Source organism: Copidosoma floridanum, unplaced genomic scaffold (assembly GCF_036245765.1).
Source record: "Copidosoma floridanum isolate Cflo_tuat_1 unplaced genomic scaffold, Cflo_Japanese_pri ptg000001l, whole genome shotgun sequence".
Lineage (NCBI taxonomy): Eukaryota > Metazoa > Arthropoda > Insecta > Hymenoptera > Encyrtidae > Copidosoma > Copidosoma floridanum.
Genome location: NW_028321878.1, coordinates 21,288,682 through 21,302,779, shown reverse-complemented (window position 1 = coordinate 21,302,779; position 14,098 = coordinate 21,288,682). Strand labels below are relative to the sequence as shown.

General features: G+C 39.4%; 1 protein-coding gene across 1 annotated transcript; it reads right to left on the bottom strand.

The window, feature by feature from the left end:
- Positions 1-10,183: 10,183 nt before the first annotated feature.
- Positions 10,184-12,072, bottom strand: LOC149376084 (RNA exonuclease 1 homolog). The gene is made up of 5 exons (XM_089593222.1): positions 11,671-12,072; positions 10,947-11,241; positions 10,786-10,843; positions 10,353-10,612; positions 10,184-10,272 (listed from the first exon to the last, which is right to left on the bottom strand). The coding sequence occupies exons 1-5, from the start codon at positions 12,070-12,072 to the stop codon at positions 10,184-10,186; spliced, it is 1,104 nt and encodes a 367-aa protein (XP_089449348.1).
- Positions 12,073-14,098: the final 2,026 nt, after the last annotated feature.

Here is a 14,098-nt window from a genome sequence, read left to right as displayed (position 1 = left end):
GTCAAATAATAAGGTGTAAAAATTCAAAAAAATAATTATGCTGAAAAGTACCGTGCGTTCTTTAAGCCACAAAATAATCGGTGTCCATAAAAAGCCGTTGATCTACAGTTTCTCCCGTGTAATTCACGAAATCGGCTATTTTTTAAAGCTGTTAAGATTTTAAACCCCCAAAAAATGTATATTAAAAAAAAAATTTTTTTTCTCATATCTCACAATTTTATTACCAGAGCAACAAAGTCCTGGACCTTAAACCCTACATTTTTATTGCCACAAAAACAGAAATACATTTTCTACTAATTTAAAAATCTGAAGTAGGATCTTTAAAGATTCCAGAGATTGCTGTGAGGGTACAATTAAAAGCTGATCTCTCACGTAATGGACTCTTAAGTTGTCGATTTTGACGCTGCTGTTTTAATCTCGATAAATTTTCTGCGTCAGTTTCTTGACGCCTCAAATTGTATTCATTAGATACATTTAAAGTTTTCTTTCCAATATACCCTTTTGCAACTATTGGCATGCTTACGACTTTTATGACCCCTAAAGGCAATTTTCAGTCAACTTTGTTAATTTTAATACATTTGTTGGCAAGGAAGTTCGACGTCCGATGGTCCTAAAAAAGACCGGTGAGCTTCTTAATTTAACTCTTTCTTGACTGCAGTTAACAGCAATTGTGACTGCCTGGATACCTCAGGGTGATCTTCTCTGGCCTGCTGTTGAAGATCCAGACTGATCGGGAGAAAAATTACAAAGTCCGAAGCTTTGGAGCTAGTTGTTGGGATCTTTCCCAACTTCTTCCGGTATAACGTCGAAGACGTTGGTATCTAAAGCACCTTTTTTATTTGCAGATTCAGTTGTTTTGGTGATCTTAGATGGGGATATTGGTTAGTAATACTTGCCCAGTGGAGGCTGTCCCGTTGGCTCAAGTTTTTTTTCTTTTATAGCTGTTATAGGTTTGCCCAGCGAAGACCTTGGAGAGGATCAGTGATTCCTGGTTGAATGCTTAGAGTCGAGAGGGTAATATAGAGTCGTCGGTCACCGGGTTTTCCAGCCTTGCGAAGAACAACTTCGCAGGTGACGTTGTGCGTCTGCTAGTGAATGGCTGACTTGGTTTAATAGTGCCCGTTTTTAGTTAATATAGTCTTTTAGTCGCCGAATCGCTTCCGGGAATAGTAATAAAAATGTATTTGTTGGCAAGGTAGCTTACACTTAAGTGGCCCCTAAAAAGAACCGATGGAATTGATGGTTAAGTAGGGAACGTAAATACTTATAATGGCCCTAAAAAGCGCCAGTGGCGAAACTTCCAGGCTATTCTTATTCCTGATGATGAAGAGCTGGCTACGGGTTGCTTGATTTTTACCCTGGGAGTCTCGATATACGGAGACTGTGATGGAGGGAGGTACGCCGCTGACCAAAGAATATCTCGTCTCGGGTCGTTCCCCGGATAACCAACTGCTCATCTTTAGACGGGAACATGTGGGTTAGCGCGTTGGGGACGCGACGACCAAGAAGGTAGCCGTTGTGGCTTCCCGTGCCCCTCAGAGCTGTTTTCCCTTGCTTACATTTGTAGCCACAAATTCTCTAACTACACCAGGTGGGACGGTGGGACTGCCACACAACTCTGAAGAGTTGGTGCAGATTGTGCTCTGGCTAGATATGTCTCCTGGTATTGTGGCATAGACGGCATCGGTTGGAATTAATTATTTTTTTTTTTGATCGCACTCGCCGAGATTTAGGGTGAAGGGACACCTAAGTCCCTTCTCCTTTACAGAAGAGTGTCGTCCGTAACCGGGATACCCAGCTGCAGGACTATCACTTGCAGTTGTTACACAGCTTGTTGAGCCGCCGAAGCTCGACTATTCCACTATTGTAACGCTCCGGCTTATTATAACCACACTTATTTAATTATGTTGCAGGTAGCTTCGATTTAAGTCGACGCCACCTAGCGGATTTTACTGAACTAAAGTGAAAAGCTGGCGTATTTTTGCAAAACTTTGAGCTCATTTATTGCTATTGTTATTAAATTTTTTGAGATAAAAACTATACTAAAACCATCTAGGAAGTATCATGAATCAGTGTGCAAAATTTCAGCAAAATCGGTTCAGTAGTTTTCGCGGTTAGCGATTACAACGGTTTTAGCGACTTTGCTTTATATATTAGTAAGATATATATATATATATATATATATATATATATATATATATATATATATATATATATATACATTTATGACAATGATGCAGACGCTCTGTAAGCCAGTAAGCCTTCTCTCCTGCAAAAGTTGTACATTTTTGACTAATAAGTAAGTAGCGTACACAGGGTTAATTGGGAATCAAGGAAATCATATTTGCGGAAGACTGTAGGTTTATTTTTAAGTAAAACGGCGTTGAGGACAAATTTGTGAGTCATTGGAAACTCTGGAGCGGTGCTCTGTGCCGTACTGGCGCAACTTTCTCTTACGCTTCATTTTCCAAAATGACAAAGTGAAAATATACATGTGTAGGTACTTGGGTCTCGAAAAGCGCATGAGCTTATTTTTCAAGAACACCACTGGTAGGGGGATAGATAACAAATGGATTATGTATATGTGTGGAAGGTAGCAGGACACCGGCTCGTCCGCACCACAGTCGTTTCTCCACCTCTGAATAGTACAGACATCTAACTGGCTACTCCTGCACAGTGCCGCATTTTGTGCCGCACTTAAATATTCAAGATCCACACTCCAGTGCAGCCCAAGGTCAGTTTTTTAGATTTTATATTTACTGTTTATCACTTTAGTTAAAGTAAACGCAATAAGCTAACACGTCTCTAAATTGCTTTAGACATACCGCAAACATAGTTTGACCAAAGTTGCACTACATTCGTGATGAAGTTCTCACTGGATCAGAGCCAGGTATACGTGGACATGATCCTGGAAGTCTGCTCCCAGATCCACTCGGACCACGTAGCCGCGGCTACGAACGAAGCGTAAGAAAAATTTGCGCCGGTACGGCACAGAGCACCACTCAACAGTTTCTAATGACTCACAAATTTGTCCTCAACGCCGTTGTACTTAAAGATAAACCTACAGTCTTCCGCAAATATGATTTCCTTGATTCCCAATTAACCCTGTGTACGCTACTTACTTATTAGTGAAAAATGTACATCTTTTGCAGGAGAGAAGGCTTACTGGCTTACAGAGCGTCTGCATCATTGTCATAAATGTATATATATATATATATATATATATATATATATATATACACATAAAAATAATATTGCATATTATTATTACCTACGGTAACACAATAAGATAAAACTAAAAATAGTTTCAAAAAATTATAAAGTTATAGATAACTTGATAAAATTATTTTAAAGTAAAAAAAAATTATTAAAGGATATTTAATATTAAAAATAGTTTTAAGGAAAAAAAAAAAATTGGCAGTATTGGCTAATCATATTGTTCACGGAGGAAGGGGTTTTATGCTGCTTCTAATCCAGTTCAGTCGTGTAGAGGTGGAAGTGGTTTACGGCAATAAATTAATGTAACGCAAATGTGCAATAAAAATAAATACTAAATATTTACAGTGCTTAAATTATGAAATTGTGCTCAAGTGAAGGCAAGCGAAAAGAAGCTTTCTCTGCCGCCGTGGCGCGCTAACTAACTTACTCTGCTCGTAGAGCAATATTTATAGAGACAAAAGTTAAAGTAAAAACTTCTAGTACATTGATAAATAAAGGTACAAGAGTAAAGGTAAAACGGTCTCTAGGGCATTGCAAATTTACGCGATAATAAAGGCGTATGATCAAAAAATTACTTGAACTTTGATATAAGAATAACGAACGAGACGCAATTTAAATTTAGAAAAAGTTTAATACGGCGTAAATCCTTTTTTTTTTGTTAAAGCGACGTTTCATGTGAGCATTTTAAAAATGTTTAAACACAACGTAGGGAAAATCAACTTATAATTACGGCCGCTGCGCCTATTCGAGGTAAGTTGCCTATTCGTACACATGAGACACGAAGGCGCTCCCTCCTTTTTTGTGTTGGCACTAAGCTTCTCATCTTGAGCCAGTCTTTTCGTAGCGCTGCGAGAGAGAGCACGCGTAGCGCTCTCTGCCTCTCACGAGTTTGCCACTTTGCATCGTGCTGTTGCTACCTGATCCGCTACTGGCGTTTCGTATTTGTTTAATATCAGGCTTGTTGGCCTTTATAAATTATTGGTAGCCAGAGGCTTAATAGTTGCTTAAATAGCGATCACATCTGTTATAACTCGCTTATTTATGGGGCCCCGACACGTGCTTCTATGCATGCGTAATCTTGTATTAATTTATCTTGTAATACTCGTGCGTATGTAAACTTTAAAGTGTTTAATCTGTGTAACCTAATAAACTAGAATACTGTCATTTACAATAAGTTTTTCTCTGTGTGTAAAATTATTCTTTTTTATAAGTTTATGTGCAACATACTAACAAGGTTCTCAAGCCTCAGAGAGGCTTTGATAGATAAGAATCTCTGATTGTACATTTTTATGCCGTGACCAGGATTCGCATCTGCAATCAACGTCGTCTAGAAGAATACCCGCATTACACGACCCACACGCCTCCGCCACTGCCTGCTGCCACTGAGGAAGTCTAACAAAATATTGGTACCTTCTTTTCTCCATATGTGTTGGTGTCATTTTTGCTTTTTTTTATTTAAATATAGCCGTATAAGTTGTCTTATTTTAGAGAAAAGGGTGATTGCATGCTCATTGCCGAACACCCCCCCCAAAAAAAAAAAAAAAAAAAAAAACACGGTAGCTTGATTATTCTCTGGCTTGTCAGTGCGAGTTTTTTCGGTCTGAGGGGAATCACGTCATCAGACAAACAACTTTCCGAAAATATCTCTTCATCGGCAGTCGAGAGGGGGAAAGTGGCACGCGCATGCGTTTGGATTGTTGCTGAGTTGTCGTGGGCCGCGATAGAGAGGGGAAAGGAGACTTGCTGGCTCTCTGCGGACTGTTGCCGGGCTCTCTTAGTCGGCGGTGGAGAGGGAGAGAGAGACTTGTTAACTTGTTGCAGACTACCATTTCGGCTTTAAACAAGAACGGACGCACGCTAGAGCGTGGGTCTCTTATTTACGAATAAAGATGGCATCTCTCGCGTGGATAAAGGTGATTAATCAAAAGCGTTTCACCCTTAATGGACATCTTACTCAGCTTGAAAAAATTGCGGCAGATGAGCAAGCGGACCCTTTGATTCCCACAGATCCAGCTATTGCACGAAATCGTTTGAAGCGCCTCAAAGAGTTATTTTTAGCTTACGAGGAGTTGCATGACGAACTCGCGCTCATCGTTGACACAGGCAACGAACATCTCACGGACTTTAACGCTGTACAGGACCGATATTACACTATCGTTGCTAAATTCGATGCTTTATACCCCCCGGTACTACCTCCACCGGATAATGTGTTGAATACAACATCGATTACAACCAATACCCATCGTCTAAAGCTTCCCGTCACATAATTGCCAAAATTTGATGGTGATCTTACTATATGGTTATTATTTGAGAACAGTTTTATCGCGTTAGTGAACTCGGCCGACATATCTAATTTACAGAAGTTTATGTATCTACGTTCATGTCTTCTCGGAGATGCGCTCGAAAAAATATCGGTGTACGGCATTCACGAGGATAATTATAAGTTTGCTTGGGACTCGCTTTTAGAGTCGTACGATAGGAAAAGAATTATGATATCTAAACATCTTGACGCGCTGCTTGATACAAGTGAATTAACTTAATCGTCACGCAACAGTCTCGCTAAATTGATTGACCACGTCCGCCAACATGTCGATATGCTTGCTACTCTCGACATAAAACCGGACCACCATTTATTGGTTAGAATTATTGAACGTGCCCTACCGAATGAAGTTAAAGCCGAGTGGAAGAAATCGCTTACTCTTGATAAAATACCGACTTTGGCCGAAATTTATAAATTTGTGTCAGAAGCAGCATTTCGGTTCGCCACGATTGGACAAAATAATAAACGATTGTCCGATGTTCAGGCTGAGCTGCCAGCAAAAAAGGGAAAATTCGAAAAGACCGCACGCACTCTAATGACGGGTACGTCGAACAGTTTTAATAATTGCATTGTTTGTAGTGAAGGAAAACATCCTTTATATCGATGCCGAGAATTCTACGCGCTCGGTATAGACCAACGTTGGAAAATTGTAAATAAGTCAGAAGTGTGTAAAAATTGCTTACGCAAGCACGAAGGAACTTGCACGTATCTCAATTGCAGAAAGTGCTCAAAATTCCATAATGGATTGTTGCATCGCGATTCTAATTCGGCAGAGAAGCCAATTACTACTATGAGCATGACTGTCGACGCGGAAATCATGAAAAAAGATTGACAAATCACGACTTCGTACAATCTTGCGTCGCGGGCCACTCAATCCGTGCTAATGTTAACTGCTTAAGTGCGCGTAAAGGATCTTGTCGGAAATTATATTTCATGCCGAGCTCTGTTAGATACGTGTTCAACCGCAAATTTAATCACGAAAAAGCTTGTAAAAAAGTTAAAATTAAAAATAAGCCCATGCACTTTTGCTATTGGCGCAATCGACATTTTAAAGACCGTTTCGCACGGAGTAGTGAAAATTACGATGTACTTTCTGCATAACAATTTTTATAAAAGTGTTACATGCTTAGTAGTTCCAGAAATAGCAGATTTGGTTCCAAGTGACATTTTCCCGCGAGATCTAATTAAACTACCAAAAAACATAAAGCTTTCCGATCCATTCTTTCACTTACCTCGAAAGGCCGACATTATAATTAGCTCTTGCGCAACAATTTCAGTATTTTCTTGCGGACGAATAAATTTATCCAAAAACAATGTTGATTTTTTTTTACAAAAGACACTTTTAGGGTGGGCCGCGGCTGGCGGAATTTCCAATCAAGGTAAGGATCAAACTCTTCTGTGCCATTTTGCAGAGATACGAAAGACGATAGAAAAGTTCTGGTTGATCGATTTTGATGATTCGAATGACGAAAACGCATCGGAAAACGACCTATGTGAAGCTCATTATAAGCAAAATATAACTCGCGACGCGTCAGGCCGATACGTTGTCAGACTGCCATTCAAGACAGCCGAAACAGATCTCGGAGAATCTCGAGCGTTTGCCTATCGGCGGTTTGTTAACTTATTAAAAAAACTGAACAACGACACACAACTTAAAGAACAATACACTCAGGTAATGGACGAGTACATTCGATTAGGTCATATGACTTTAGTTTCTTATAGATCGACAGAAGCTCATTATTATCTACCGCATCGGGCTGTAATCAAATTAACGAGTTCGACAACAAAAACAAGAGTTGTTTTCGATGCCTCTGCGAAGACAAACAAAGGCATCTCTTTAAACGACAAACTTTTGATCGGACCTACTATTCAGCCTAAGCTTTTTGAGCGTGTTTTGCGTTTTCGAATGTACAAGTATGGCATTACTGCTGACGTCGCCCAAATGTATAGGCAAGTTTGGATTCACCTGGAGGATCGCCAATTTCAACAAATATTTTGGATTCGCGAGGGGGAGATCGAAACATATTAACTAAATACCGTTACTTTTGGCGTGTCGTCCACACCGTTTCTCGCTATAAGAACCTTGCATCAGCTCGCGATTGATAAAGGCGCGGATTTTCCAATTGGGGCTCAAGCACTGACGAAAAATTTTTGCGTCGACGATTTTTTGGTGGGCGCAGACACTCTTGATGATCTCGTGCGCATTCGAAATGAAGTGATAGCGATCTTAAAGAAAAGAGGCTTCAAAATTAGAAAATGGGCTTCAAACGAGCCTTGTGCCTTAAGGAACTTGGAAGAAAGGATCGGAAATTTAGAATTCCTTACTGATGAGAATTGTATCCATAAAACTCTAGGGCTCTCTTGGAGTCCATATCAAGACGAATTTCTTTTCGTCGTGAAACCGCTTCAATGTACAGAAAAAATTACAAAAAGGTATATTTTATCGAAGATAGCAAAGATTTTTGATCCTCTTGGTTTTTTAGGGCCAGTCATTCTCGTATTCAAACTACTGATACAGCTCTGTTGGAAAGATAAGTTTAATTGGGATAAATCGGTGCCTCAGAGTTTGCATATTTCTTGGTTAACTTTTTTAAATCAGCTTACGCTACTTAATAACCTCAAAATTCCTCGTTACTCGCTTATAAATAATAACGTAAGTATTCAAATTCACGGGTTCTGAGACGCCAGTGATTCGGGCTATGGGGCGTGTATATATTTTCGCTCTTCCAATAAGTGCGGCAACTCACAAGTCAGATTAGTTAGCTCCAGAGGTCGAGTCTCCCCTTTAAAAGAGCGTACAACACCTCAAAAAAGGCAAAAATGGTATCAACCAGACTTAAATATTGAAAAAGACTCTGTTGTCCTTTTAATTGACAAGAATCAGCCATGCATGCAGTGGAGGATGGGTCGTGTGGTGGATGTGTTTCCTGGCAAGGACGGTGTGGTGCGGGTGGTTTCAGTAAAAACTGCCCAAGGTTTATACCAAAGAAACACAAGATCCTTGTGCCTGTTAATTAATAGAGACTTTGAAATGTCCGATTCTCAGTTTACTGCGTCATAAAAATCTTGATATTTACTTGTTTATTAGCGTTTAGTGGCACATTTATAATTCATAAAAATTTGTATTTTAATTTAATTTCACTTAATTTTTTTCTATTAGCAATTATGTCTTAAAAAAAAAAAAAAAAAAAAAAAATTGGGGTATTAATTTTAAGTAAGCTTTAAATGTAAGTTCTTGTTCGTTTTACTCTCAAGGGTGAGAGGATGTTACGGCGAAAATCCTTTTTTTTTGTTAAAGCGACGTTTCATGTGAGCATTCCAAACATGGTTAAACACAACGTAGGAAAAATCAACTTATAATTACGGCCGCTGCGCCTATTCAAGGTGAGTTGCCCATTCGTACACATGAGACACGAAGGCGCTCCCTCCTTTTTTGTGTTGGCACTAAGCTTGTCATCTTGAGCCAGTCTTGTCGTAGCACTGCGAGAAAGAGCACGCGTAGCGCTCTCTGCCTCTCACGAGTTTGCCACTTCGCATCGTGCTGTTGCTACCTGATCCGCCACTGGCGTTTCGTATTTGTTTAATATCAGGCTTGTTGGCCTTTATAAATGATTAGTAGCCATAGGCTTAATAGTTGCTTGGATAGCGATCACATCTGTTATAACTCGCTTATTTATGGTGCCCCGACACGTGCTTCTATGCATGCGTAATCTTGTATTAATTTATCTTGTTATACTCGCGCGTATGTAAACTTTAAAGTGTTTAATCTGTGTAACTTAATAAACTAGAATACTGTCATTTACAACAAGTTTTTCTTTTTGTGTAAAATTATTCTTTTTTATAAGTTCATTTGCAACATACTGACAAGGTTCTCAAGCCTCAGAGAGGCTTTGAAAGATAAGACTCTCTGATTGTTCAGGTTTGTCGGCAAATATTCAGGTACAAAACTAAACACATATGGTTTTATGTTTTCAATAAAAATGATAAATATTGGATTATTTAATTTACCAATAAACTTCTTGGCTTATAAGACTTCATGAATTTATAAAGTTGTAAGAATATCATCGCATCTATTGAAGTTAGTTATTTTTACATGATATAAATTAAATAAAAGTCTTTTATAAATTAAAATGAAACAAGAAGGTGCATAAAAAATTTAAAAATGATAAGAAACTATAATTAAGATTCATAAGATATGTATTTTATTCGTCAAATACTTACATTAACATGGTTCTTATTTCTACGATTGTCATTGTGTTGTATCGATGGTTGTAATCACAAACGGGGATTTGTTAAAACCGTACAACATTCATCACATAAGTTTGTTCAAAATACATTCATGTTATTTTTGTTACCCTAGAGTATAAAAATATTTCTTTTTCACAGTCAATACATCTTTGGGCAAACAAAAAATCAACCAGGTATAAGATATCACTTTTTTTTAGACCGACTAGAGGTATAACAGTCTAGATTACATGACAGTAATGTTGCCAATTTTTATATAAAAAATCTCGTTGAGTAATTACATAAACATTTTTTGAGAAGTTATTCATGTGTATATTATCACAGTATGGTGCACAATTTTTTTATCACATTTAGGCAGTACACTACAGTAGATGTAAATCTATCAAAAAATGTTTTACTTTACTGGAGATCATTTGCTTCTTCTTTGACCTTCAAAAGAACGAGCTCCATACAAGTTATGGCATCTGCTTTGCTGTCGTGACCACCAACTGAGACATTAAAAATTATGAAATAAGCGATGGAATAAAAAGAAATGATCTTGCATGAAAATATCCACACCAATATTTACCGTCGTTTTGAATGATCTTCTGGAGATATTCGGAAGATAGACTTTTTAGTGCCCGTTTCAAAGATGGTCCGCTTTCGTGTGGGTATATAACACTCGTATCTACTACGTTATTGTAGATCAATTTCAGTGCCTTTAAATCACTTTCGAGACTGTGGCCTATCAGTATAGTCTTGGAGGATATAAGAGCAAGAAAAGACGCCTGCACATCGATAAACGTCGTCGTCACATCTTTTATGTCAGATTCGGAAATGCCAGAAAATCTAAAAAAAGAAAAAGATTAATATCGTGCACGTTACTCTTTTTTCCGAGAGATTAATGTGGTTAAACAATCACCTGGTGTTATAATCGACGATGGGATTCGAGGGTTTAACGAAAGTTTCATAGACAACTTGGAATTGTTTGTTGATGACGGTAACGTACGTCTAGGCCTTGCGTCGTAAAGCACATTTCACAGTCGAGCGGGAACACCCCTTGTTCCTCGGCACTGACGTCTTAAAAAAAAAAAAAAAAAAAAAAAAAACTTAAATAAATCCACTGATCTGATTTTCGTCGCAAATATTGTTCATTAAAAAAAAAAAAAAAAAAAATGTGAACCTTTATCGACAGTTGCCACGTAGCCCTGGAGGTTGTCCGCGTCCACGATATGTGAAACGTGACATGGTGCTTCACAGCATCCGTTGGACCAACTACTTTGATCACAGCACAAGTATTTGCTCTGTCCACTAGTTGTGTATTTTCTCGCGTAATAATAAACGCAGTTCTCTCTGTCCACAACAATGCCGTGCTCATCAACCATGTACGGCTTGCGACAACGAGAGCAGTAACGCTGATTCGGCACTATAGGAGTCAATTGGCCTCTAGGATACTTTGTGTACAACGTCGCTCGACCCTTAGAAATATAAAAAAAAAAAAAACTTCCTTGTAGCCATCTTAACACAAGTCGATTTTTCTTACTTATACGTAGGGTGCAAAGTTTAACTGTCGCTTCGCGGCAAAGTGCGGCCCGAAATCGTAAACCGACGGTTGTGCTTTGTGCTCTATATATAGGTATATAAGGAAAGTCCTTCCGAGCGCAGTGATTTACCGGTGCACAATTTTACTTGTTGCCGTCACCGAGGAAACAAAGTACTATGCGCGACAAAGTACACTATGTGACGTACTCTGGGTCGAGCAGTTTAGCGGCCGCGAGCGACCCGTGGGGGCCCGAACTCGCGCGACGTTGACAGAAAGAAGCGTTCTTTGGTCGAGTTGGGCTGCCGCGGGTCGCATGACTCAGGACAAACCTAACGCACCACAAATAATAATTAAAGACACTTACTTTTGTACCGTCCGGGTGTAGCAGCGGATAGCTGTTGTCCTTCAACTGTTGCTCCGATAAAATCCACTTGGCCAACTTCTGGTACAAGGCGAAGCTGTCAAAATTATCCACACATGGCGTGTCTACGGCGATGGTGTGCGCGATTTCCGCCTCGGAATCCTGGATCTGCTCCATCTCGTAGAACACGGCCAACTCGAGTTTTTGCTCAGCTTCCTTACGTAGTCTGTGCAGCGTCGCGAAAACCCGGTTCATATACGTGCCGATGGTCTGGCACCCCGTCACGCACAGCAACTCTTCGTTCATCGCCCTCGTAGCCACGGCTACGTGGTCCGAGTGGATCTGGGAGCAGATTTCCAGGATCATGTCCACGTATACCTGGCGCTGATCCAGTGAGAACTTCATCACGAATGTAGTGCAACTTTGGTCAAACTATGTTTGCGGTATGTCTAAAGCAATTTGGAGACGTGTTAGCTTATTGTGTTTACTTTAACTAAAGTGATAAACAGTAAATAAAAAATCTAAAAAACTGACCTTGGGCTGCACGGGAGTGTGGATCTTGAATATCAAAGTGCGGCACAAAATGCGGCACTGTGCAGGAGTAGCCAGTTAGATGTCTGTACTATTCAAAGGTGGAGAAACGACTGTGGTGCGGACGAGCCGGTGTCCTGCTACCTTCCACACATATACATAATCCATTTGTTATCTGTCCCCCTACCAGTGGTGTTCTTGAAAAATAAGCTCATGCGCGATTCGAGACCCAAGTACCTACACATGTATATTTTCACTTTGTCATTTTGGAAAATGAAGCGTAAGAGAAAGTTGCGCCGGTACGGCACAGAGCACCGCTTCAGAGTTTCCAATGACTCACAAATTTGTCCTCAACGCCGTTTTACTTAAAGATAAACCTACAGTCTTCCGCAAATATGATTTCCTTGATTCCCAATTAACCCTGTGTACGCTACTTACTTATTAGTCAAAAATGTACAACTTTTGCAGGAGAGAAGGCTTACTGGCTTACAGAGCGTCTGCATCATTGTCATAAATGTATATATATATATATATATATATATATATATATCATACACGATTTTTTAAAGTGGTAGTAAATGTAAGCCAACGAAGACAGCCCTGAGGAGCACGGGCAGCCACTACGGCCTCTTTCTTAGTGGTCGTTCAAACGGCACACCTACGTATTTTTCACATCCACTTTTTTAACTAACGATGAGTAGTTGGTTATCATGGGAACGACCCGAAGACGAGATTTTCTTTGGTCAGTGGCATACCTCCCTTTTTAGGGCCATTATAAGTATTTATGTTACCTACTTAACCATCAATCACAGCAGTTCTTTTAAGGGCCACCTAAGTTTAAACTACCTTGCCAACAAACACATTTTTACTACCATTTCCGGAATGGATTTGTCAACTAAAAGACTATGTTGACTAAAAACGGCCACTATTGAACCAAGTCAGTCATTTACTGGCATTCGTCACGAGCAGAGTTGTTCTTCGCAAGGCTGAGAACCCCAGTGACTGACGACCCTCTATATTACACTCTCGACTCTAAGCATTGAACCAGGAATCGCCAATCCTCTCCAAGGTCTGCGATGGGCAAACCTATAACAGCTATAAAGGAAAAAAAACTTGAGCCAACGGGACAGTCTCCACCGGGCAAGTATCACTAGCCACAATCTCCCCATCTAAAATCACCAAAACAACTGAATCTGCAAATAAAAAAGGTGCTTTAGACACCAATGTCATCAACGTTATACCGGGAGACGTTGGGCAAGAGCACTACAACTAGCCCCAAAGCTTCGGACTTTGAAATTTTTCTCCCGATCAGTCTGGGGCTTCAACAGCAAGCCAGAGAAGATCATCCTGAAGTATCCAGGCAGTCACAATTGCTATTAACTGAAGCCAAGAATGAGTTTACTTAATAAGATCACCAGTCTTTTTTAGGGCCATTGGACGTCGAACTACCTTGCCAACAAATATATTAGAACTTAACAAAGTTGACAGAAAACAGTCTTTAAGGGTCACAAAAATCATAAGCATGCCAATATTCGCAAGAGGGTGAATTGGAATGAAAACTTCTAATGTTATATGAGGAATACAATTTTAGGCGTCAAGAAACTGACGCAGAAAATTCATCGAGATTGAAACAGCAGCTTCAAAATCGACAAATAAAGAATACATTACGTGAGAGATCAGCTCTTCATTGTACCCTCACAGTAACCTCTGAAATCTTTTAGATTTTTAAATAAGTAGACAATGTATTTGTATTTTTGTGGCGATAAAAAATGTAGAGATTAGGCTCCAGGACTCTCTTGCTCTGGTAATAAAATTATAAGACAAGAAAAAAAATATTTTTTTGAATATACATTTTTTGGGAGTTTTGAATCTTAACAGCTTTAAAAAATAGCCTGTTTGG

Coding starts and splice junctions, on each gene's coding strand:
- LOC149376084 (XM_089593222.1), bottom strand. CDS start 12,072: ATGAAGTTCTCACTGGATCAGCGCCAGGTATACGTGGACATGATCCTG. Junction 10,613..10,785: donor TGTGAAATGTGCTTTACGAC/GCAAGGCCTAGA, acceptor TTCTTTTTTTAG/ATTTTCTGGCATTTCCGAAT. Junction 10,273..10,352: donor GAAGATCATTCAAAACGACG/GTAAATATTGGT, acceptor TTAATGTCTCAG/TTGGTGGTCACGACAGCAAA.